This window comes from Rhea americana, unplaced genomic scaffold, assembly GCF_003343005.1.
Source record: "Rhea americana isolate MKP2758 unplaced genomic scaffold, rheAme1 scaffold_204, whole genome shotgun sequence".
NCBI lineage: Eukaryota > Metazoa > Chordata > Aves > Rheiformes > Rheidae > Rhea > Rhea americana.
In genome coordinates, this window is record NW_028186195.1 from 814,180 (window position 1) to 836,688 (window position 22,509).

A 22,509-nucleotide genomic window follows, 5' to 3' on the forward strand; every position below is an offset into this window, starting at 1 on the left:
GGTGAGGAGACAGTAGAGAAAGAGTTTTGTTTTCTTTATATTATCCATCACATATTTTGAAGGTAAGGATAGGAATCAAGCTGATTGCAGCTGGGGGTTTATGCTTGACCATTTTGGACTTTCTCCTGTGAAGGGACAGAGTATCTTGATCAAGCGCTAATGAGCATGTTMATTTTTTTCAGTGTGGCTTTTGCTCTCAGAGTAAGATTTGTGCATGTGATAGTGGTGGGGCTTGCATCATTTATAAAACTTTATCTTATATTCTAACACTCGTGAGAGATTCTCCCATAATGGAGGGAAAAAAATAAAGCAGCTAAGCTATTTCAGGGCAGATGGTTTCAGTGACATTGTTCTAGCCACCTAAATTTATGAAGTTCATTGTAACAATTCCTAGCCATCATTCTATTTTGAAATAATCTGATAGCAACCTCTACTTGCAGTGTAATTTCTAAGTAATTGTTCATTAAATCACAATATATTAAATTTCTTATCATACATTATTTCTCTGTAAACATAACTAATCATGAGTGATTCTACAGTGAATTCCGAGGGCAGTTCTGATAGTCCTATAGAGGGTGGCTATTACTTTATATGGCATGTGATATTGTTGATGGTAACTTAAATGTACATAATAAAATGTTGGAAGGATATTTTGACTTTTTACAGCTTTTCATAGCATCCTCTGCTATGTATGTATCAATGATACATTTTACAACATCTCACTTGAGAGGAATGCCATATCCAGATACTCATTTTGTCAGGCTAATATCTTTGTGAATGATACTTAATTGTATGTGTTAATGTGACAGTAATACCTGAAGTGTAGATCAGATCTATCCAGAAAAGGGCTATTTATCTATCTATTGCGTCTAGCAGAAATCTGAAGGTTTTTTTTTTTGTTGTTTTGTTTTGTTTTTTGNCCTTTTATACTTCTGTATAAACATGCTATCTGGCTAGGATGACTTGGATTTAAGGGGTATGTATCACCATTCCTGACATAGTGAAGTCAGGCTGGGAGTAGCTAAATTCTAGAAACAAGAGAAAGGCCATACTGGCTTAAACCAAGGGTCCATCATTCTCCCTGAAATGGGTATGCGTAAGAAGATGAGCACAGATGATACTTGTATTCATTTGCCACCTTCATTGTCAGATTACAATGTATGGGTAATAGTTACGTTGTAAACAGTGGCTTTCTGATTACACCTCTGGGCACACTAATGCTAATGTAAATTTTAAGATTTATTCTGTTGTAGTTCAGACCAATATGAAAACAGGATGATATTCTTGAATTGTCTGTTGTCAGTAAAGAGTAAACTTGAGTTCTGGTTCTATTCCTGTAGGCTTTGCAGTTTTTCTAGAAAAAAGTGCCCAGTGCACAGTTTTCCAGTAGCAAAAACTCCTGTACAAGGCTAACCACAAAATAGTGAAATATTACAAAGCRCTCAGAACATCTTGTTTTATCACATAAATCTATATGCCACTCATAATCTAAGATGTCAGTAAAAGACTCTTTATTCATAAATAACTGATATGCAGTAATTTATGTCTGTACATTTATCTTCAAAAGGCTATAGCCATACAATTTTTGCAAACTCTACATAAAACATCCAAACTGTCCAATATTTTTTTTCAGTACAATATAACACAAGTGTTTGGCATTACCAAATATATATGTATATATATTTATATATGTACATGTGCTGAAAAAAGAAGCCAGTGCAGCCTTTTCCAAGGATTTTTTCCCAAGTATTTTACTGTACAACATTCAGAATTTACATTGATAGAACAAGGCACAGAAAGTGTGGTATGAAGCCAAGGCCATGCTTTTTTCTTTTTTCTTTTTTTTTTTTTATGTTCTTCTGTCCTCTTTGCTCCTTCAGCTTCATACTAAAGAAAGCATTCAAACCTCTTTTTTTCAGTTCTAAACAAACTGAAACCATGGGGAGAAATGGGGAGAGGGAAGAATGCTTAGTCTACTGAGCAAGAACCAAAATTTCAGAACCTGTTCATTATAAAAATAAAGGAGTAGAAAAGTCTTAGAAATAGGTCTCAGTAGAGGAATACTTTYACAGTAGTGCTGTGTGTAGACTTTTTTTTTTAAATCAGCATTTCAAGGGGAAAGTAATTAATTAATTAGCTTAAAGTTCCCCCCTTTCCTCTTCAGCATAAAGGCTGGTTAAAAGTCTGTAAGTTGGGTAGGTCTACTATGCAAAACATCGATTTAGGACTCAACAGACTGACCAGCACCAAGTTTTTATCTCATCCAGATTATCAAAGGTAACATTTTTRTACCGAGATATAAAATGAAATCAGCAAAGTTACAATGAATTTGATTAAGAAATGGGAAGAGGCAGTTGCATCTCCCAAGTGTCAAATTATATGATGTTAAAGTTGGTTATTCCCAAATAAATACTAGAAGTATATTTATGTCATTTCCCCAATGAGGCATCTGTAYACTGCTTACTGATGCATCACGGATCTTTAAGACTTTCAGTAATGGTGTCTCTTTTTTACTTGGAAAGTGAGGAGAATACAGAAGGCTATATAGTTTAATGTGAATATTCCCTTCCCTCTCCTCCCAGCTTCAATGTACTGGGGGGAAATCAAAGGAATTTTGAAAGGATATAATCACCGTAAAGTTAATGGTCCAAATTTCAATACAGGAAGTACAAGTCTTAAATTTTTTGACTGCAAAAACAAAGCTTCAACGAGTTCTAAGTGAGGATTTGTTAGGCAACAATCTTGTTCTCTGCAGCAGATATACTTGCTGTTAAATCCATGTCTTCCTCCTTCCTCCATATCAGAAAAAATTTAGACCAGGCTTGGTGCACAGCACCCTTAACTTCATTTTGTGCTACACATTTCCTTTTGGGATTGACAGTAGGATATATACATACAGAGACCAGATAACACATAGGGGCTGACATCATCTTAAATCTGTGGAAAGACATTCTTAAGCAAGGTCATCACACCAGGGAACAAACAAACAAAGTRGCTGCTGACAAAACCACAGTTCTACAGTAGGCAACTGTCTAATCTCATTAGATTACAGTACACTAAATTACAGATCAGGTGTGGGTCATCTAATCTCCCTTTCTGTAAACTAAATCTTCACAAGTGACTTCAGCTCTAGTTACCCTGTCAACAGCAAGGCAAGGAGGCTACCCATTGAATCCTGGCTTACGTAGATTCCCTTGTAAAGCGCAAACCAGTTACTCAACACGACTGAACAGCTTATTTAAAAGCAGCTTCTGCAATAGCTTGAAAATTACATTACAACCCTACCCACCCTAGCCCCAGACAAGAAACACTATTAGAATCTGTATTATTCACTTCCAATACAAAAAATATAGTGGCAAATTTCTAGACATACATTTTATTTTTGGACAGAATAGTGAGCATGGATACTGACAGCTTTCTTACTTTACTTGTGGCAATGAGTAAAACATCAGTTACATTTTCTGCATTACAGATACTATTAAATGATTCTGTAAGGGATTCTTTAATCTTAGAGTGATTTATTTGTTTTTGTTCATGTTGGAAAAGAGATTTTAGACACCATCAGTATTGGTAATGTATGAGCTAGACTGTTCATTTTTGGCAAAAGATCATGAATCATTTCCTAAGGTATGGAGTTTGACTTACCACTGCAAGTATTAAATGTGTTGTATATCTAGTGTTTTATCTTACTGTATTTGTCCAGGAATCTCTGAAGTTTTAACTAATTCTAACTAGATAATGATTGTCTATCAAAGAAAAGGGTACATGTGCAATTTGACATGCTGCTGCAGAAAATCATATAACCTCTCCTTCAGCAGGAATAATGTCAGGGGAGTAATTTTGTAGAAAACATACCCTAGGAATGAACAATCTATAGAAAACTCTCTTCAGCAGGTTTAATATGAAAAAGGTTCTCAGTGAATAATGTGACCACTTCCACTACTGTGTAAATAATTCAAATTAGTAAAACAAAAGCTAGAAAGAAAGATTTTCAGATCATTCACAGTTGTTGAGGACTTTGAAGTAACTGCCTTTTTTCAGTCAGTTAATTACTATCCAAGACTTATGGCAGTTCTTTGCTTGAAAGTGTGTTTTGTAGGCAGAAAGACTGAAAACTCTCAAATCAAGAACAGAAATCCACAACCGTTTCTTACTTGTTTTAGCTTATATAAAGCTATTATTTTCATAGTGGGAAATACTATCTGGAATTGAACTACTACTGAATGTTTAAAACTCCYATACAGCACTGTCTTTCAAGGGAAAAAATACAAACGGACTTCTTGTATGATGCCAATACCTATAGTCCTCAACAAGATCCTTGTCTCTCCCAACTTCACAGCAAACTGTGCACAGGCCATAGAGGAGACCAGCTGTTGCCAGAGATAAAAACAATAATAAAATCAATAATAATAGTAATAGCTCTCTGTCTTTTAAGAGAATTGTGTCTGTACCTTTTCATCTGCTACAAAAAGCCCAGTAAAATATTTGTGGGAGTATATAGGGCTTTATAGGACATGCACTGGTAAGTGGAAGTTTGCATTTAAATTTACAGAGAAGGCATCCTTTCCATGAGGCTTAAAGGATTGTAATGTAAACCACTAAGATTGCAAAAGCAATGTTGTAAAAACTGTAGATTAATTTTATGATGCTGCAGTCTGCCAAAGCTGTGAAGCGCACCATTTTGGTGACAACTGTTAGTCTTAAGTGACTCACAGCACAGAAATATACAGAAAAAATGCTTAGGAAGATGAAAATATATTTAAGCAGATTCTTAGGTTATGTAAAATCAACATGGTTGTTTTGCTGTATCAGACTCATGGAAAGCCAGATAGAGTGTTAAGTATGCAATGTAGGATTTCTATTCCTTTTACTTTTCTGTGTGCAAAGAGTATTTTTTTTAATTATTTTCCAAAGTCATAATTTATAAAATAGAGGAAGGCAATAAATTTTGAATTTCTGGTGACTAATCCTGGTTCAGATGCTGACTAACATCTGTGTTTTGAATCAAATCATGTAGGTCCAGATTTTCAAAAAAATCTACACATAACAGATGTTAAAAATGTGCTTCTAGAATTTTAGGAGTGCTAATCATTTTTGACATAGCTATTTATAGAGTATTTGCATAAAATTCTGAATTACCATTCTGAGAGAACATTATGTTGCAAAGCATCCTTACCACAGACTTTGTGGAAAAAAATGCTGTCAAAAATCAGCTGCTTCCTACTGTGGAATAGAGGAGGAACCATTTAACATTTTACTTAAATTGTACGGCTCTTTGTTAGTGGTAGCCCAAAATCCATTTGTGGCTGCTTCATTTACATGAAACACTTTCATAAAAACCCTTTTTAACTTCTCCATCTCTAAAACTGGGACAGTACATAAAAGGGGAGGAGAACTGATATTAGCCTTTATGAGTAAAAGTGTTAAGTATTATCATCATGCCATGATGGTAACATAAAACAACAGAAAGAGCATCAGAAAACAGGCATATCTGTACCAAATATATCAGGTAATCAGTAGATGCAGCTCTCTSCCATGAGTAGAGGAAAACTACATAGACGTTTTTAGCTTTTTTTCCCACTCAGAAGTCCAACTTACTTAAGTTCTTGTTGTCCCATTACTTCCTTCTGTCATGAAGAATACATTTTTCCTTTTTGTGGTAATATTTTCTGATTTTGAACTCTGTCACTTTTCAGTCTTATTTTTAAGCTACACTGGTTTTCCTCACAGGTGTTTTATTTTGTGCATGTTCAAGCAGCTGAATCCACTCCTGATGATGTATTAGTTTGCGTAATTGAATTAGCAGAATAAGTCAGTTTCTGCATTCTCATGGAGGGTCCTACACTGTCTCACAGGCATTTCTCATAGCTACAGGCTATATAATGCTATAGAAAGATCCTCATCCTTTGTGATGCTTGGTACTGAATTTGGAACTGTGACAAATTTAAGGACTGGATGAATTGAGCGATTTAGCCTATTTGCTGCTGCAAAACAGACAGGTCATTGGTCACTCCATCTCCAAAAAGATAAAGAAGAACTAGAGAAGATACAGAGAATAACAACAAGGATGTTCAGAGAGACAGAATAGACACAGGCTCTTCAGCCTAAAAAACAAGGTGAGGGGAAATAACATGCAAGACAAGTCTGAAATAATGAATAATGTGGAAAAGGTGACTTTGTTAGTTACTCAGTACTCCTTACATTATAGAGGTAGGGGAACCCAGTGAAATTATCAGGCAGCAGATTTTAAACAAAAGGAAATCTGAGGGAAGGGGCGAGGGCTGTTTAAACAAAGGAAAAAGAAAACTGTGGGCTTGTTTCCCCTGGATATTTTATCAATTGGTTCTAAAGGAATTAGTCAAAATCTTGAGGGATAGTAGAATCAGTGATTATTAAACACAGCTGTATGGATGCAAACCCCTGCTGAGGAAATCCATTATTGCAGGCCTCACTTCATACACTGTTTTCCTAACCTTTCAGTACTGGTCACTATTAAGAGATAAACTGTAGAGGGCTAACATTTCATCTGACCTYGTTTGACAGTTACAAGACTCAGATGTACAACTAGACAAGCTTTAGGGCTAGAAATCTGGTTAGCATTTCAGCCCCTTTCTAAAGGTGGAAAGGTAAGTAAGTCTTACTATGTAGCAATTCCAGTCTCCAAGGGCATCAAAACTGTAATAGGTAAGAAAAAAATCATAACTAAGTTCATTCATATTCACAAAAAATGTACAAAGAAACTGCTTTAGCAAAACTGAACAAAAAGAGGAAACAAAATCTAAAGGGAAAACCACAACACACCACTGAGCAAGGTAACATAAAAATCTTACCTCAGGCCCAAGACTGAGCAGTTTTCTTTTGACTGACAGAACTGGTCACTGCAAGAAACTAACTTTCAACAGCTATTCATTAGCTATTTGACAGCTATTTAATTACCTTAACTCAGAGACCGGATTTCAGAAGATTTTGGATCTAACCTGGATTTTGGTATACATCCTGGATCCCTTCAGTCTGAAGGCCTTTTCAGATGCACTTTTGAGGAGGTCAGTCTAGACAGCTTTTAGTTTCTCTCTAGGCTTTACAGAGCATTTGGTAAGAAGAGCTGGGTGTCACTGTACACAGATTTTTCAAAGCAGACCAGAGTCTTAGAAGTAAGCACTGTGCATTTCCTGAGAAAAGGCTTTAAGGTGTGAACTCTACATAGCAACTGTTTTCAACCCCATATACTGTGTTTGGCTCAAGTATATTTGGAAAACAAGAGGGGAAAATCCTGTGACATTTTCAAGTTACAGAACCTGTATCGTATATTTAGGTATCTTTATTGTGGTAACTAACCTAAGGTAGTTTGAAAAAGCAACAACCAAATTAAAACTGCATTTGAGAAGAAGCTAAAAAAAATTAACTGTTGCAGAGTGACTGTAGCAGGTTTCCCAGACAACGGCATCTCACTAAAACTGTGCAGCGCTCTGCTGTGGATGCCATTGCCTATTTTTCATTTTTTTAATTCACGACATTTTGTCCAATGCAGAACAGGTTTTGGAGGAGGAGGAATGGAAGTCACTAGAAATAAAAATCAAATAAAAATAACCATGTGCTGCTGATAAAAGTGACAGCTCGCTGTCGAATAGGCTGCTATTTTTGTCTTGGTCTTAATATGTTTGCAGCCGTTACTATTTCCCCTTGCAAACAGGAAATCTCATGTCAGGTGGCATGAAATACTAACATACAAAAAAATGTTTGGGGGAGTCTAAGCAAGTCGAAGAATCTATTCCAGACTGCTGAGCTGGAAAAGCAATGAAGGTTCCAATTTCAGATCAGTGAGAACAAGCAAAGTCTGGCATCAAGAGTTGTTAATTGTACTTTCAGAAATGGAATCTTGGGTGGAAAAAATAGTTTTAGATAATTATGGAGGTGCACGCTGAGTAGGTACCCTATGGATTGTCATGCTCCTCTCAACCAGATCTGAGTGTTAAAAAAAAAAAATGCATTTCCATAAAGCTCTTAAATCCTGTTCATATTCCTGCTTTATACTGATTGTGTTTACACCATGAAAGCTGATAGCCTATAGCCAGAGCTAACAAGCACCTCAACTAATTTAAAGAATATATTATATGAGTAAAAATACTGGTTAAATCTGGTTTAGTACCAGTTTCACTAGGACATTCTCACAGTGACAGCTTTTTTTTGGTTCTTTTGAAGTAACAAATTATTCTTGTATGAGATGGATGAAAAGTGAGGAGAATTCTCTAGTTAAATCCTGGTTTTGGTGGTAAATACAAAATCTTTGTGACTAAACCAAGTACATCGCAGCTAGCTTTATTATATTCTGTTAAAACTGTGAAAATTATGCTAAACTGGCAAATTCTAGAACGAACTCTAGCCAATTCTGGGGAGTACCACATGGGGTTTGTTTCTTTCTGTAATCAAACCAAAATTAAGCTGTGCTGATTGAATTCACTGTCACATTTTAATTTAGTCCCCAAATACGGAGTAATACAAAAAGTGCAAATTGCTAAAATAGGGCTGGCAATTTCCTGTGTTTCGTTTGGTTGTTTAAACCCCCTTCTCCCTACTCTGACCCAAACAATAATTTTTTGACTAAGTCTGCAAACTGAGAACTTTATAAAATTTTGCATGTTGTGCACATCTGCGTGCACACGCACATGCAGATTAAGATTTTGCTGGGTTACTTAGTTAACAGAATGGCCAGGAAAACTGCAATAAAGGTACATTCATTAAGTGATTGAATTTTTAAAGTGAATTGTTTGGATGACAATTAAATAGTTACGAGATCTTCTGCTTCCTCAAATGTCTGAACAGGATAATGCCTGATTTTCAACCATCCTGCAGTTAGATTACAGGAAATACAAAGTGACTCCATGATGCTATCAAAAGGCATTTTAAATCCACTCTTGAAGCGTGCTAAGTTAGAGATGCAAGACAAAAGGGACTCAAGGTTCCACCAAGACATACCTTTAAACTAGAAGTAACTTCTCATGGCTTTAAATATTCAATATCATATTCGCTGATTATCACCAGGCATTTTTTATTCTAATTGGCATTGCTGTTTCCTAAACACATTATATCATAGTGCTTACCTTTCATAGCTCTAGTTAGCTCACCTCTTCCTACCCCTGGGAATGGTAGGTGTGTAGTTTCGTTTTCGACACTGAAAAATATTTAAAATTTAATATGAGAGTGCGCTGTGGGACTGGGAGAAGCTTAAATTTTCCTCATTAGTGAGATGATTTGTAATGGGACTTCTGCTCCTCCAAATGAAAACTACATTGTGGAAATCAGTGTCCATTTCCTTATACACAGCGTGCACAAACCCTTATTTCCTCCCTGCCAAAGAGATTCTCTAGTGTAAAAGTCAAAGCTGGCCATCAGTTATTGAATGGAGAAGAGATGACTAAAGTCCATTTTGTCTACTGTAGTTGAAGTCAGGCTCCTCAATCTCAGTTTCTGTTACGTTTGAGATTTTGGAGTTTGTCCTTCCTATTTCTTCCAGAGCACACGCTAGGGAGTCAAGGTCACCATCATGCTGATGTCGGGCTTCCCAGAGATCCAAAATGACAGCAGATGGACTGCTTTGTGTAGCAAAATATGAGAGATTCCTAAAAAGAGGATAGAAAAAGGTGACATAAAAGGATTAGAAAAACGTACACTGTGACTACATGAATGTGAACCTGACACTACAGATGTGTTTAAAAAGTCTTTTTTTTAGCAAGATCTAAATTAGGTAAGTGGAGGCAGCCATCTAAAGGACACAGACTCCTGAACCTGTTTCTCAAATGTCACATGTTGAATTTAGCAGAGGTAGGATGAACAAGGATTTGTATACTCTGAGGTACATAAATGCTGGCCAGCATCACCATTCTATATAATTTAGATGATCAGTCAAGTCTGGAAAGCATCATCAGTAAACTTATCATGTATTTGTCAGGAAGAGAAATTATCTAATTTTAATCGATGTTTGTGATTATACGAAGATATGCTCTATCTTCTAATTTGTAAATTTAGGTTTTATTAAAATGTAGATGCCCGTGGTTTTTAGAACTTTGAAGGGGTGGTAATATTTGCCAAGAACTTGGTCTATCAAAATGTTTTTCTTGAACGCAGATTACCTTAAACCTTTGGACATAATCATTGAAATAAATCTATTGCCTTCATGTACGTAAGCATAAATGTTACATATGCCATTTACTTGGTTAATCCTGAAATGCCAAATCCTAATTTGATGTATGACCCCATTACCATTCACAGACAAAGGAAGAAGTTGTCAAGCACATCATGTGTTTAAATGAGTAAAACAAACGTTAGCTCTGTATTTTTTTTTCTTTTGACTGCTCTGAATAGGCTTAGCTTAGAATTGTAACACTGTCTCCTCAAAGGAGGAACATAAAAATGACAACATGGTCACTAATGCCCCTTACCTGTTCTCTAATGAATTCCAAACAGTGAAGTACCATGCCCTGTCTTAACTCAAGCTTTCCCTCATATAAACAGAGACACTACCTAAATGCTAGTAGTTAACTTACTATGAAAATCAGAGAGATTTGTAAAAGACCTAAAAATCTCAAACCTAAAAACCTAACCATACTGTAAGTAAAATCCCAGTGCAAAAGTTTGAAAAGAGAGGCATTTTCAAAGAAGGGGCAGTTCACACAGAATTGAGCCTTACTGTGTCATAAGAGGATGAAAGCACATCTAGAATGTAGGTGTAAACTAGGTGTGGTAGGTGGGGAGCAAGGGTGGGGAAAATCATGATGACAACAGATTATGCTCTACATCAGCTACATGGAAATCTATGAAGTCGTCTACTATCTGGTTTTACAGCAACATTTAAGGTCATTTAAACTGTTCAACAGATCTCTGTTTATACCTATGAATTTTGTTTTTATAAAAATAAATACTACAAAGACCCCACCAGGTCTTTGCACAGAACCAAAATTAAAGGGATGTCACAAAAGTCATAGTAATCGCCTTAGTACACTGCCTCTCAGTTTCCTCTGAAAGTAGAAATTTCTCTCGCTTACTTCATACACGAGGAATAGAAGCAAAGAGAGATTCAAGTGCCTAACAACAGGTAGTAAAAGCTGRTAACTGAACCAGAATTTTATGACTTCCTCTGTGCTGCCAGACTATAAATTACTCCCTTTTTTGCTTCAGATTTGGCTTTTTGAGATTGCCATGAAAAGTAGTAGGTCAAGCATGTTTTGCTTGATTTCAGTGTACTTCTACCCCACTGGGAATGTGCTAGTGGAGTTCATGAGCATCCAGAAGTATTTCGGTGAATAAAGTGCCTTTGCCAAACCAATTTAGCCGAGAGGAAAAAGCAAAATGAGCAAATTAGTTTTTACAGTGTCTTTCATTTTTAATAATGGTAATATTACTGTTTCAAGTAGAGCAAGACTTTCTTTAAATACGCCTTTTCCTTTAAAAAATTACAAAAGGTGTATTTTTTGAAATAGAAAATAGGAGGATAAAAGCCATAAAAACAAGCCATATGATTTTTCTGGGAGAATATGCAACCTAAGTAGTCCTTTAGTTCACTGTCTTCATAATACACAATAGTACCAAAATCTTTCTACAGTCAAATACTTTACCAAGACCCAACTCTTGCAGACACACAAGGAACAGGTCTAGGCTGTAATAAAGAAACTGACACCAGGTAGTTACTGGACACACAGGCTTATTCAGAGGAGAAAGCCATTCCTATTTGCTGTAGATAGCCATATGTAAAAGAATGTAGTTCACCCTTGAGAGTAAGTATGGTAATTACTATTCACACATCTTTAATACCAGCAAGCAAAAAAATATGGTAATAGCAGCAAATTATTCCCTTTGCATATGTAAATGTTCACCTTTCAAAATTGCCTTCCATTACCTGTTAATGCTGTTTTTTTGTGCTAACATCTGCCAGTCTTTGCCTTTGGCACTGGGTGTGTCAAATGTTGCACATATTCTTTGTCTGATAGAGTAGGGGATTTTGAAGGCTTTTGGGCCCATCTGTGCAGGGAAGTTGCCATCATCATGGACGAAGAGAGTGATGTTTTCCCTTTCATTCTATGGAAAAAAAAATAGAGTTAGTACGGCATCGGGCTTTCAGTCTATCTGGAGGTATGTAGTTGTATCTCCTTAGCATGGTAACAGTGACATCAGAATCTGGTGATACACTCCTGTGAGGTAAGGAACAGATACTAACTCATTTTTAAGGAGGGGAACTGGGACAAGGAGATTTTTGTACAGCCTTTTGTGAATGAAAACAGCTGTTAATGCATAGGGTTCTGTATTCTTTTGGCTTTCTTGTGTGCAGTCGCCTTGCAAAGAGCCCACATAATCTACCTGCAGCAACCCTGCCTATGTCTACTGGTCTATCGAGTCTACTCTTGGAGGATGCAGGAATCAAATCTGAGATTCTAGCTATGGTTTGTAGGACTGGTAACAGAAAAGAAAGAGCTAAGTTTTTTAGATTTTTGAACTCTAAGAATATCAGGAGCATCTATGTAAAAAAAACACTTTAAAATAGTGTCCTTTTATTTCCACAAGTTTCCAATTTTCATTTTTTTTTCCTGGAGGTTACAAATGAAGTCCAGTAGAGCAGTGATTGGGAGGCTTAAGTCATGAAAGGACATGGCTGCATAAATCTTTAATTGCTTTAGTCTAAAATACAGACTTTTAAACCTCCCATTCATTTCTTTAAGAAGCACCTAAATTCTGTAAACACCTCAGTTCTGCCACACTAAAAATCTGTTTAGAATCCAACTCCTCTTTGTAGCTCTGGTCAATTCTTCTCCTATGAAACTGCATTAGTCTTGTGTCAGAGAGTCCCATTCCCATGTATTATTAGTTTCAGTGCAAAGCAGCATAAATAACAATAATGCTGTAGTCTTTTCACATTTCTGACATCCCAAAAGTCATCCATGCAAAGTAATAGCAATGTTGTAGATAGATCATGTTGTCTGACTGTTTAAATATTCAGAACAATAGTAGCTTCTCTCTCAAGTACAGGGTATGAAAATCTACTACTACCTAGTTAATTTAGGGACTTGTAAAATAGTGAATAGATCAAGTTACTTATTTATTTATTTTACAGTAAATTATCCTCACCCTACCATCACTTTTTGAGATAGAGATGAGAAAGTCTGTCATATTAGGGAATGTGTTTGAAGACAGAATTATAACATGCTCTGGGGGTTTTTAGACAGATAAGTCCCTTTATAAAAAATAAAATAAAAAACAGCAGTGGTATTGTATTCAGATACAGAGAATGATAGAAGCTTTTAACGAAATTACAATGAAGAACTGAAAAAATACTTGGCCATATTCTGAACATGTTTTTTATGCTGAATGACTGTGTTTTTCTTATTTAATTGCCCTGTTCTCTGCACAGTGCATTTAGTTATGGATCTTTGCAAATAGGTATATATCATTAATCCAGAGGCATCTGGAAACTTTTGAATCCTTAATAAATGAAGATGCCCAATAATCTTGAAAAGATACCTGAAGTTTTACCTGCTGTGGTATGCATCAGCAGCTTGCTTGACTACAACAGTTGCTTTATTTCATGTGTGAGCACAGCTACAGTCTTGCAAGCCATGCTGTGTATTCAAAAATACTGTAATAAAATGAATAGCTTATGCCCCAGAACCATACAGGCAGTCCATCTATTCTCCACCCTCAGCTCTCTGCAAGTTGCTCAAAAGCTTTTTGCAAAGAAAACTATTACCATGGATTCAACTATAAGTTGTTTTTTGTGTTGTGGAATCTCTGTAAATACACACTTTGATTTCTCCTGGAAACTGAATCTGTAGGGCCTTACATACTTGTTACAGATTTGAACAAGCCATAAGAAACTAAGAGGCAGAGGACAGAAATGGGGAGGGGGACAAGTCTCTTGTACTGCAATTTGACAACACAAAAAAGAGAGCGAACACTACCTCCAGAACGGATGTTTGGATCTGTAGAATTTGCTCATGACCTTTGACTTGTCGGACGCAGATCTTGCAGGACAGCTGCGTAGTTGCTGGAGTATAGCGCTCCAGTGAAAAGGCACAGTGCAGTGGCTGCTGGTTACTGCACCACACTCGAGAGAATGGGACTTCCTGTGAAAGAAATGTATCCCGTAAGAAAGGGGAAGCAGGAGAGCGAAAAAGAAGCTGTGTCAAACAAAGAGAAGCTGTTGCAAAACAGTGGAAAAAATCCATGATTTTTGCTTGCAATTGCTTTCGTACTAACATCTCTGCAAATACAAAAGTAGCACAAAACTAATTAATGGCAGCTCACTTGATAACACTGGGCTGTTAAAATTACTGCAAGCTTAAATTTCATTAAGAGACAAACGATGCAGGAGTCTCATTTAAAATGAAACTTCAGAAAAATGTATTTCACTTATTCTTCTCCCTAGGCAGAGAACAGAATTCTTATTCTAATCTGTGTCTCTTTGCCATCACCTTATATTACAGAATCAAAGAACAACTTTACATCAAATAGATCATGATAGTGCATTTCCTAATGATGTTTTGCTCCATCCCATTTTAAAAATGGCCACCTCCCTAATCAGAGTTCTTTGCAGCCCATTACACATCACTGGTCAGGTTTTACTTTTTAGTTTCACTCTACTGTAGGGGACTCACTGTAGTCACAGACTATTTCAGCCATGGACAGTTCGTAGGTTGAATACCCTCATCAAATGCTATATAGAGAACTGAAACAATCAGTTAATCATCAGGTATCTCTGGCATCTCTAGTTGTTCGAGTTCCTAAAAACGCATGGAAATAGACAAGAGAAGTTCATACGGGGCAGCTAACTTCTGTTTTAAGACTGCTTTCTAAATACTAAAGTTTTATTATTGGTCTCCTCTCTTTATGTTTTCAGACAGTGTATTACATTTCCAAGCTAACAAAAGACATAACCCCACTATGATGTTCTACACTGTAGCCTTGAAGGCATATAAATGGTGAAAGTAATTAAACTAAAGACACTCTCCATTAATTTCAAAATACTAGAAAATACAGTAACATTGGCAACCTGAAGAATAAAGCAAAGGATGCTTTATCTCAGCATTCATCCATGTGACTATAGGACAGCATTAAACAGCATCAATGAGCAATTATCCTAAAATGAGAGGACTAGTTTAAAATGAAGATTTGTACATCAGATTTTTTTTGAAACAGTTGTATAAATGCATAGATTACTCTGTCCCTTTTTCCCCACACAATTTTAGCAACATTTATTTAAGAGAAGTGATTTGAATAGCATGTGAAGCTGATCCTTCAAAGGAAATAAACTAATCACTATAACCAAATCTAACCTGGGCGTGTATTTTACTTGCATTTTTTTATAGCCTTATAGAAGGTTAATAAAAGACACATACACATGCATATATAATACTGTGCCCTGTAGAGGTAGTTACAATTCTTTCTAGGGGTAGTTACTAAGTGATATACCAACTAATCGTTTGTCCTAATTAGATGTTTAAATACAAGTATATAATGCTTTTATCTCTTACAAGCAATCTACATATGTAAGTCTAGTGAGACTTTCAGTCTTTACCCCACAGAAAACATGCTTTTCTTCATTCTTGCCTTCCTCTAAGCAATTTATGTCTTTTTCTTGTGTGTGTGTGGTGGTGGTGGKGGGGAGTTGTTTTTCAGTGTAGGAGGTAGCAAACTCRCTACAAGATCACAACCTATGTCCCTGAAGAAATTAGCTAACAGTGGCAATCTGAGAACACAGGCTTAGAAACCTTCCAAGAACAGCTTCACTCTAAAACACTCTAGCCACTATAGTCTATGCTGTGAAAGGCAGTCAAGACTAAAATAAGGAGAATTGTTTTAATCATGACTGAAATTTAGCTAACTTCGCATCTTCTCAAGAGCGTCCCATGCAATCCATAATGATGCAATAAGTAATAATTATAAGCTCTGTGTTTAGATCCTTAGTTGGTAGCAGTGCAAGCTACCAACAGTGATAAAACATAGGAAAGTGTTAGGAGTATAGCAACTGTAATTAAATTTTTCCAGAGTAATCATCTTTGCTTTCATTCAAAGTGGAAGAATCATTCAGCTGAAGAACAAATTACATGAAATTTAATATGGGGGGACAAAGTATGGTGAACAATGTGTGTTGAAAGTATTCCAGAAATGCTTTCAGTTTGATTCTCCCATTATAACTTAAGTTTCTAGCAGAGAGAGAGAATGTAAATGATTTTGTAGGTGCAGACAGACTGAGGGGGAAATATACAACGCCAGCAGAAGTTGTGCTGCAGTTCCTATTAAAATAATTATTATAGTTTTCAATTAAGTCATTTAAATTATACTCACTATAAAAGACAAATTTTCAGTATCAGCATCCTGCCATCATTTTGTCAGCAGAGGTTTTGCATATGCTTCATTTTTGCCATAGGTAGCTGCTGAGAGCATGGGTAATCTGCCCTCTATGATCAAAATTTTCAACAGGTCGCCAATTTACATTTCTCTTAAAGCAGATACAGCACTTCACATTACTTAAGCATTCTTCTGTGGGTTATGCCTCCCACATCAGACTTTTTATTTTCTATCTTATGGCAATAAATTTAATAGCTATTTTGGACTGTGCCTCTTGTATTAGATTCAGTAAAGTGAGGTCCTTACAACATGTAAACATTAATACAGAGAAATTTGCATGGCTATCAGGACTKGTTTTAACAGCACCCTGCAGTTCAATTTCAACTGGAAACTCCAGACTATTATTTGCCAACAGCGAACAAAAATACCCGAGTTTAATATGCCATAAACAATATATTTATTCATAGAAGTGTACATAGCATTAGGAAAAGTGCTGAACTGCACACAAAATATTTTGGGGCCTCTGACTCACTCTCAGCACTTTGCATGCACTAGGGACTCAAATCCAGCAAAGGAGATAATGCCCCAAAGAAATAACAACTTTGCAGAAATAAGCAGGCAGAAATAATCCTCCCAAATTTCTTACCTACAAAGAAACAAGGCAGCTAGAATAGCAGAAACTCTTACTTAGGTTATCAGAAAGATGGTTTGCAGACAGCACAGTAACTATTGTTTCCTGCAGGCTGTTTTTCTAATTTAACACAGTGTTATTAGGTTCTTAGGTTCTATTCCTTCTTATATAATTGCAACCCTTTTYTTGTAGTAGTCTTTGCAAACAGCATGAACTACAGGCATTTCTACTGTGGATCCAATATAAGGGAGTGAAAGCATTTACCTCTCAGAACAGCTGCATATTCTATTACTATAGTTATTTAAAAGAGTTTCTTTGATGCAAGAAAAGTCTAGAGAATTTTTCAGCAATGTAATATGTTGCTTTTGAAGCAGTCACCATGGTGAGGGAAATTCAGTTAAACCACTGAGGTTTTTCTTCTCCTCTATATTGGTTATTTAACTAAAAATATTGTTTACCATGGGCCAGTGGAAGGTGTTCTATCTGCCTTTTAAAGCAGTCAGAAGAGATCTACACAAGACACTGCTAAATGCATTTACTTCACATCCATTGAATGTTTATTAGAAAGCAGTTACCAGAAAAGAAAAACTTTCTAATAGTGCTTTGAGGTTGAATTTATCATACAGTTTTATTCCCTAGGACTGGAAAATCAAGAGAGGATTAATTAACCAAAGTACAGAGCTTTTTTATTTTATATAATTTGGGGTAAGGCAATGCTTAGTTGTATTAGGAGAAAATTTGCATGATTTTTATTACTGCTCAAGAACCTGCCAGTCTTTTTAACTGTGTTTAATGTAGGAGTGGAGCATCCTCATATTGATTATCTATTAAGCTGTAAAATAAATGACCAGAATAAAAGAAAAACACTTAAAAGCACGTTGTTCTTTATGTAAGGTTGAGAATGATGCTGTTTCATTCCTTAAATTGTGGCATAAATTACTTCATAGTGTCATATTTAGATTAGAGTTTATAACTTTAAAGATCTGTTACAGTAATATTTTGAAAAGTACAGCTATATATTTAACACTGCTTTTTTTGCCATATTCCATGCTACGCAACTGTCTTCACTATCAACATGCGAGTGAAAATTCTCACTGCTTCTGAATTAAAATGTAAGCAAATAGAATTACCGAGTACCTGACATGCAGTAAATGGTTTAATTCTCCAGAGGAAAGGAGGGATATCAAGGACAGATATCTGAAGACTGAAGGTATTCCCTTTGAAATGCAAAAGTTTTGGCTCTTCCAGTAATTGTCCCCCTTGGAGCTTTTCATCTAAAACCACTTCCTGCAATAGCAGATGAGAAAAGCTTTCTTTAATTATTAGAAAAAAACACCAAATTTAATGAATAAGAATTTCAGAGCTGGCATGTAATTCAGAAGGAAACTTTTATAATGGTTTTGCAACTCAGTAGTGGCGGTCTTCACATTTGGATTTCCAGGTCAGTGCCAGCCAGTTTTCTTTTAACTGAAAATTATTCATGTGTGATTGTTACTATTTTATTGCATCTCACAGGACCACTATTGGAAAGGTGAAGTTTACCAGCAGTTCACTATGCAGAGCTATCTCTAACACCAGCATGGAGAGGGAAGCAAGACTGTGTCAGCCCATTTCCAGGTAGAGCTATTTCCTTCCAAAGAGGAAAACAAAAACTGTGGTTAAGCTGTGACATCACTGCAGGTTAGTCCCTTATCTGTCCAAGAATATGACTACTATTCTTGCAACGTTAATTAGCCTTTTGAGCAACTCCTACAGGCTGTTTCTACCAGTCATAATACACTTGATATACAAAGCACTGTAAGAAATTTACTTTACAGACTAAAAGGAATACAAAAAGCATAAGATATACTTGGTGCACAGTCCACTTAGTTCTCCAGATTAAACAGACAACAGTTTTGGTGAGAAGCTACACTCAGAACTTTAAAGAGCACTGAAACAAACACACTAGGTTGTACACATTACACAAAAAGCTTTCACTTCTCYACCCATGGGAGTTTTCAGAATTACTGACAAGATGCTGAGCAATCTTGAAAGGGCTAGCTTAGAAGTCAGCCCTGCTTTGAACAGGAGTTTGGACTGCAGATCAGATGTTAATTCCAACATAAATTTTTCTGAGTCTGTGAGTGTAAGATGTATTAGTAAGAAAAATCAACCCTGCCTGTACTTAAGCAGTGTTTCTCATGGTTACAGCATAAAGATGAGCAAAGAAGAAAAGCTTGCAGAAGTATTTTAAAATTAGCTAGCAGAAGTCTTTCAAAATTACCTTTTCTATCCATACAAATTATATAAAATCTGTATGTATCAAAGGGGTTCAGTGCTCATCAGTAGTCTAAAATTATTGCTAGAAGAGCTACTAGAACTGTGGTAGTTTTCTGAAAATACAATAAATGCTCAAGCTTCCTGAAACTATAATCACAGATATTTACTACAAAGCTATTTATAGGTGTTCAGTTTCACAGAATGGGTAAGGTTGGAAGGGACCTCTGGAGATCTAGTCCAACCCCCCTGCTATAGCAGGGTCACCTGGAGCATGCTAGACAGGGTTGCATCCAGGCGGGCTTTGAGTATCTCCAGAGAAGGAGACTCCACAACCTCTCTGGGCAACCTGGTCCAGTGCTCTGTCCCTCTCACAGTGGAGAAAATTCCTCCTCATATTCAGATGGAACTTCCTGTGGTTCAGTTATTGCCTGTTGCATCTTGTCCTGTTGCATGGGACAACTGAAAAGAGTTGTGTGTTTCAACTCCTGACAGTTGGGTTTATATGAAAGAATGGGGCAGCTCTGTCTTAAAAAAAGAGTAAGAATTGACACTTTGGCTTTTGAATTTCAACTGCAAAAGATGTATTTGGATTTCACAATTATTTTTAAAATTCCCTGAAGGCATTGGATATTTTTATAAATGTACTCCAGATGCTCTACCTTTAATCATGCATATAGTCTTTCGTTATGCAAGCATCAAAGGAATTAYGGCAAAATGTAAGGGACTTGGTTGTTACATAGATCTCTATTTCTTGAGAGCTGAGAGTTTTGCACACACTTGTAATTGCCTAAAGGGCAAAAGGATCTGTTAGAAAAGTAGTATCTGTTTTCACACATGGACAAAATGAGGCATTGAGGAGTTTCCCATCTCATTCAGGACTCCACTGTAATGGAGCAATAGTGCCAAAACAAAACCTGGTAGGCCCAACTCTTGACACTGTTTCCAAAAGTCTGTATTTTCTGTGGCCACTACTCAATATAAATATTTACACTGGCATTGAATTGATGCAACATATTTACGAGGAAAGGAGAATTTCATAAATATACAGTTGTCTCATTATGTACAAAGATCCTGTTCTAATTTCTGCAAGGGGGGAACACTGGTAATTATTCTTTTAACAAATTTGTACAGAAAAAAACAAGTAGCTCTGAAATCTTACTTACTTAATTTCATGTTAAGAAAAAATAATCCAGGCTCCTTCATTGTTTTGCTGAATGTCACAATAATTTGAGAAACAAGATGGTGCAGTTAAATCAGACTGCATTGGGTGAGAGTTTTAATGTATTTTTTTTTTTAGTATATTGAAGGTAAAATTCAGTATGAATGAATCACTGAAAGAGATTGCACCATGCTGTATGAAGCAGCATGAAAAAAAAAATGGTTGTTCTGAACAAGACTAATCTCATTTCCCTGTTGTGAGCCTCTTTCATAGTTGCATTGCAGAATAAAGTTTGAGATTTTTTCCTGTGTAGTTTAATGTTCTGTACAACTTGTATAAACCTGCTGCACAATACTGCATGAATACACACAGGATGTATTCATAACTGATGCGGAGTCACACAGTTTCACTAAAGGCAACAGGCAATAAAGGTTTATATTAACTGAATGTATGACTCAAAGCTACTTGTATGTGTTCATGGTGTAAACATACACAAATATCTGAAGATAGAACTTGGGCCTCCAAATTTGGGGCCCAGAGAAGTACTAATCCCACAAATTGTGCAAGTAATTACAAAGCTATTTTTAGTTAGTGGCTTTCAGTGGTTTTGCTTTTATTAGAAGCATATGGATATTAGTGTGTGCTTCATTAAGATTCATGTTTCTATTCTGCAAGACAGGAAAAGGAAGAAAAAATTTATCATAACTGTGTTCATCTGCTTCCAAAAAAAAAAAAAAAAATCCATTTCATTAAAGCTTCTGGTTTACCAAGGATGCAAAAACCAGTGAATTTTGTTGTTTTTTCTTGATATACCACATGGAAAAATCATGCTAATTTTGATTAATTGCCACTTGAGGTTGTTTTGTTTTGTTAAAGGGGAAAGACATGCACAATTATAATTTARTTATTGTAGAAAAAGATTGTGAGAGAATCTATCTTCTTTCTCACATTATAAAAGTAAAAGAAATTTGAACTGACTAATGACAGTGTATGGGTAATGACCATGATAAATATATACATCAAATGATAATGACTTACATTTTCTGCTTCTGTTGGTGTATCGCTCAGCTGCAAATGCAGGCAAGCTCTGCCTGTGGTCATGCAGCCAAGGCACTGAGCCCACCCTAACATTTTTTTGCATCTCTTCTCTAACTTTTTTCCATAAAGGTCATGCAGCAGTGACAGAATAAATTACAATATACTAATTCTTTGGAGTTCTGGACTATTGCCATAACCCAGGGACTATCCCCAGGAAGAAGGGATGGCAGTATTCTGTGGAAAAAATAACTAAAAATAAACAACAACATGAAACCATTTACCTGAAATGCACAAGGTGTATTATCCATACAGTATACTCTCAGATTGTAATCCAGAGAATTGCAAGACATGCATCCAAAAACCGCTACTTTCAGCTGTCGAACGGCACAGTCAGAGATGGGCTCTCCAATAAGAGCATAAGTTCCAAAGCTGTTTAAGAGAATGTGACAGGCATAAGGATCCAACAGGCAGTAGCAAGTAGTAGTTTCCTCTTCCACAGACATCACTTCCTGCAAAATGAAACTCAAGTTAAAAAAAGTATCAGTAGGCTTTGAGAATAGGAGTCCTGACACTTTTTTTTTTTCCCCAAGTGGAATATAAAATACATCTGAGTGCCAGTATGCATAGTCTTTACTTGTGCTGACATCGGGGAAGGGAGACTGCCTATATGAGTAAATATTCACTATTTAGCCTCCAGACAGCAATAGGGCTATTGCACAATATATTGTGCAGAATTCAATGAGTACACAGCATGTAACAACAATAATCCTGATGCTGATGCATAAGCAGTTTTAGCATTTTTCAAGTGTTCTTGACTTTCTAGCTAATTTTTTCCCAGTGTCAAGTTGATATTACCTTGAAGATTAATTCAAAAAGCAAGCCTTGAGCAATAGTGGGTATCTGACATGCTTTCACAACAACCATTACAATTATGTTTACCCTCATCAGAAAAACACCTACCCCACTGTTTTGTCTTTCATGCTCAGTTCTGCATTATAACATCATTAGATGAAGTATTTGAGCAGTCTGCAGTCTGATGTTACACTCCTCCTCATTAGTCCCAGGGTGTCTGTAACCAACACTGATGGAG

At 36.2% G+C, this 22,509-nt stretch overlaps 1 protein-coding gene across 5 annotated transcripts in view; it reads right to left on the bottom strand.

Moving 5' to 3' along the window:
• Positions 1 to 5,191: 5,191 nt before the first annotated feature.
• The window catches only part of UNC5D (unc-5 netrin receptor D), a 124,027-nt gene continuing 106,709 nt past the window's right edge, over positions 5,192 to 22,509 (bottom strand). For 3 of the 5 annotated variants that reach the window (XM_085304191.1, XM_085304190.1, XM_085304194.1), the window contains 5 exons: positions 21,701 to 21,928; positions 18,101 to 18,250; positions 13,944 to 14,108; positions 11,891 to 12,069; positions 9,105 to 9,617 (listed from right to left, as the gene is read on the bottom strand). In XM_085304191.1, the coding sequence (XP_085160317.1) occupies positions 9,413 to 9,617; positions 11,891 to 12,069; positions 13,944 to 14,108; positions 18,101 to 18,250; positions 21,701 to 21,928 (927 nt within the window). In that variant the 3' untranslated portion in view covers positions 9,105 to 9,412. Of the gene's footprint in view, positions 5,328 to 6,641; positions 6,676 to 9,098; positions 9,618 to 11,890; positions 12,070 to 13,943; positions 14,109 to 18,100; positions 18,251 to 21,700; positions 21,929 to 22,509 lie in introns of those variants that run through there. The other 2 variants (XM_085304192.1, XM_085304193.1) reach the window with 2 other exon arrangements.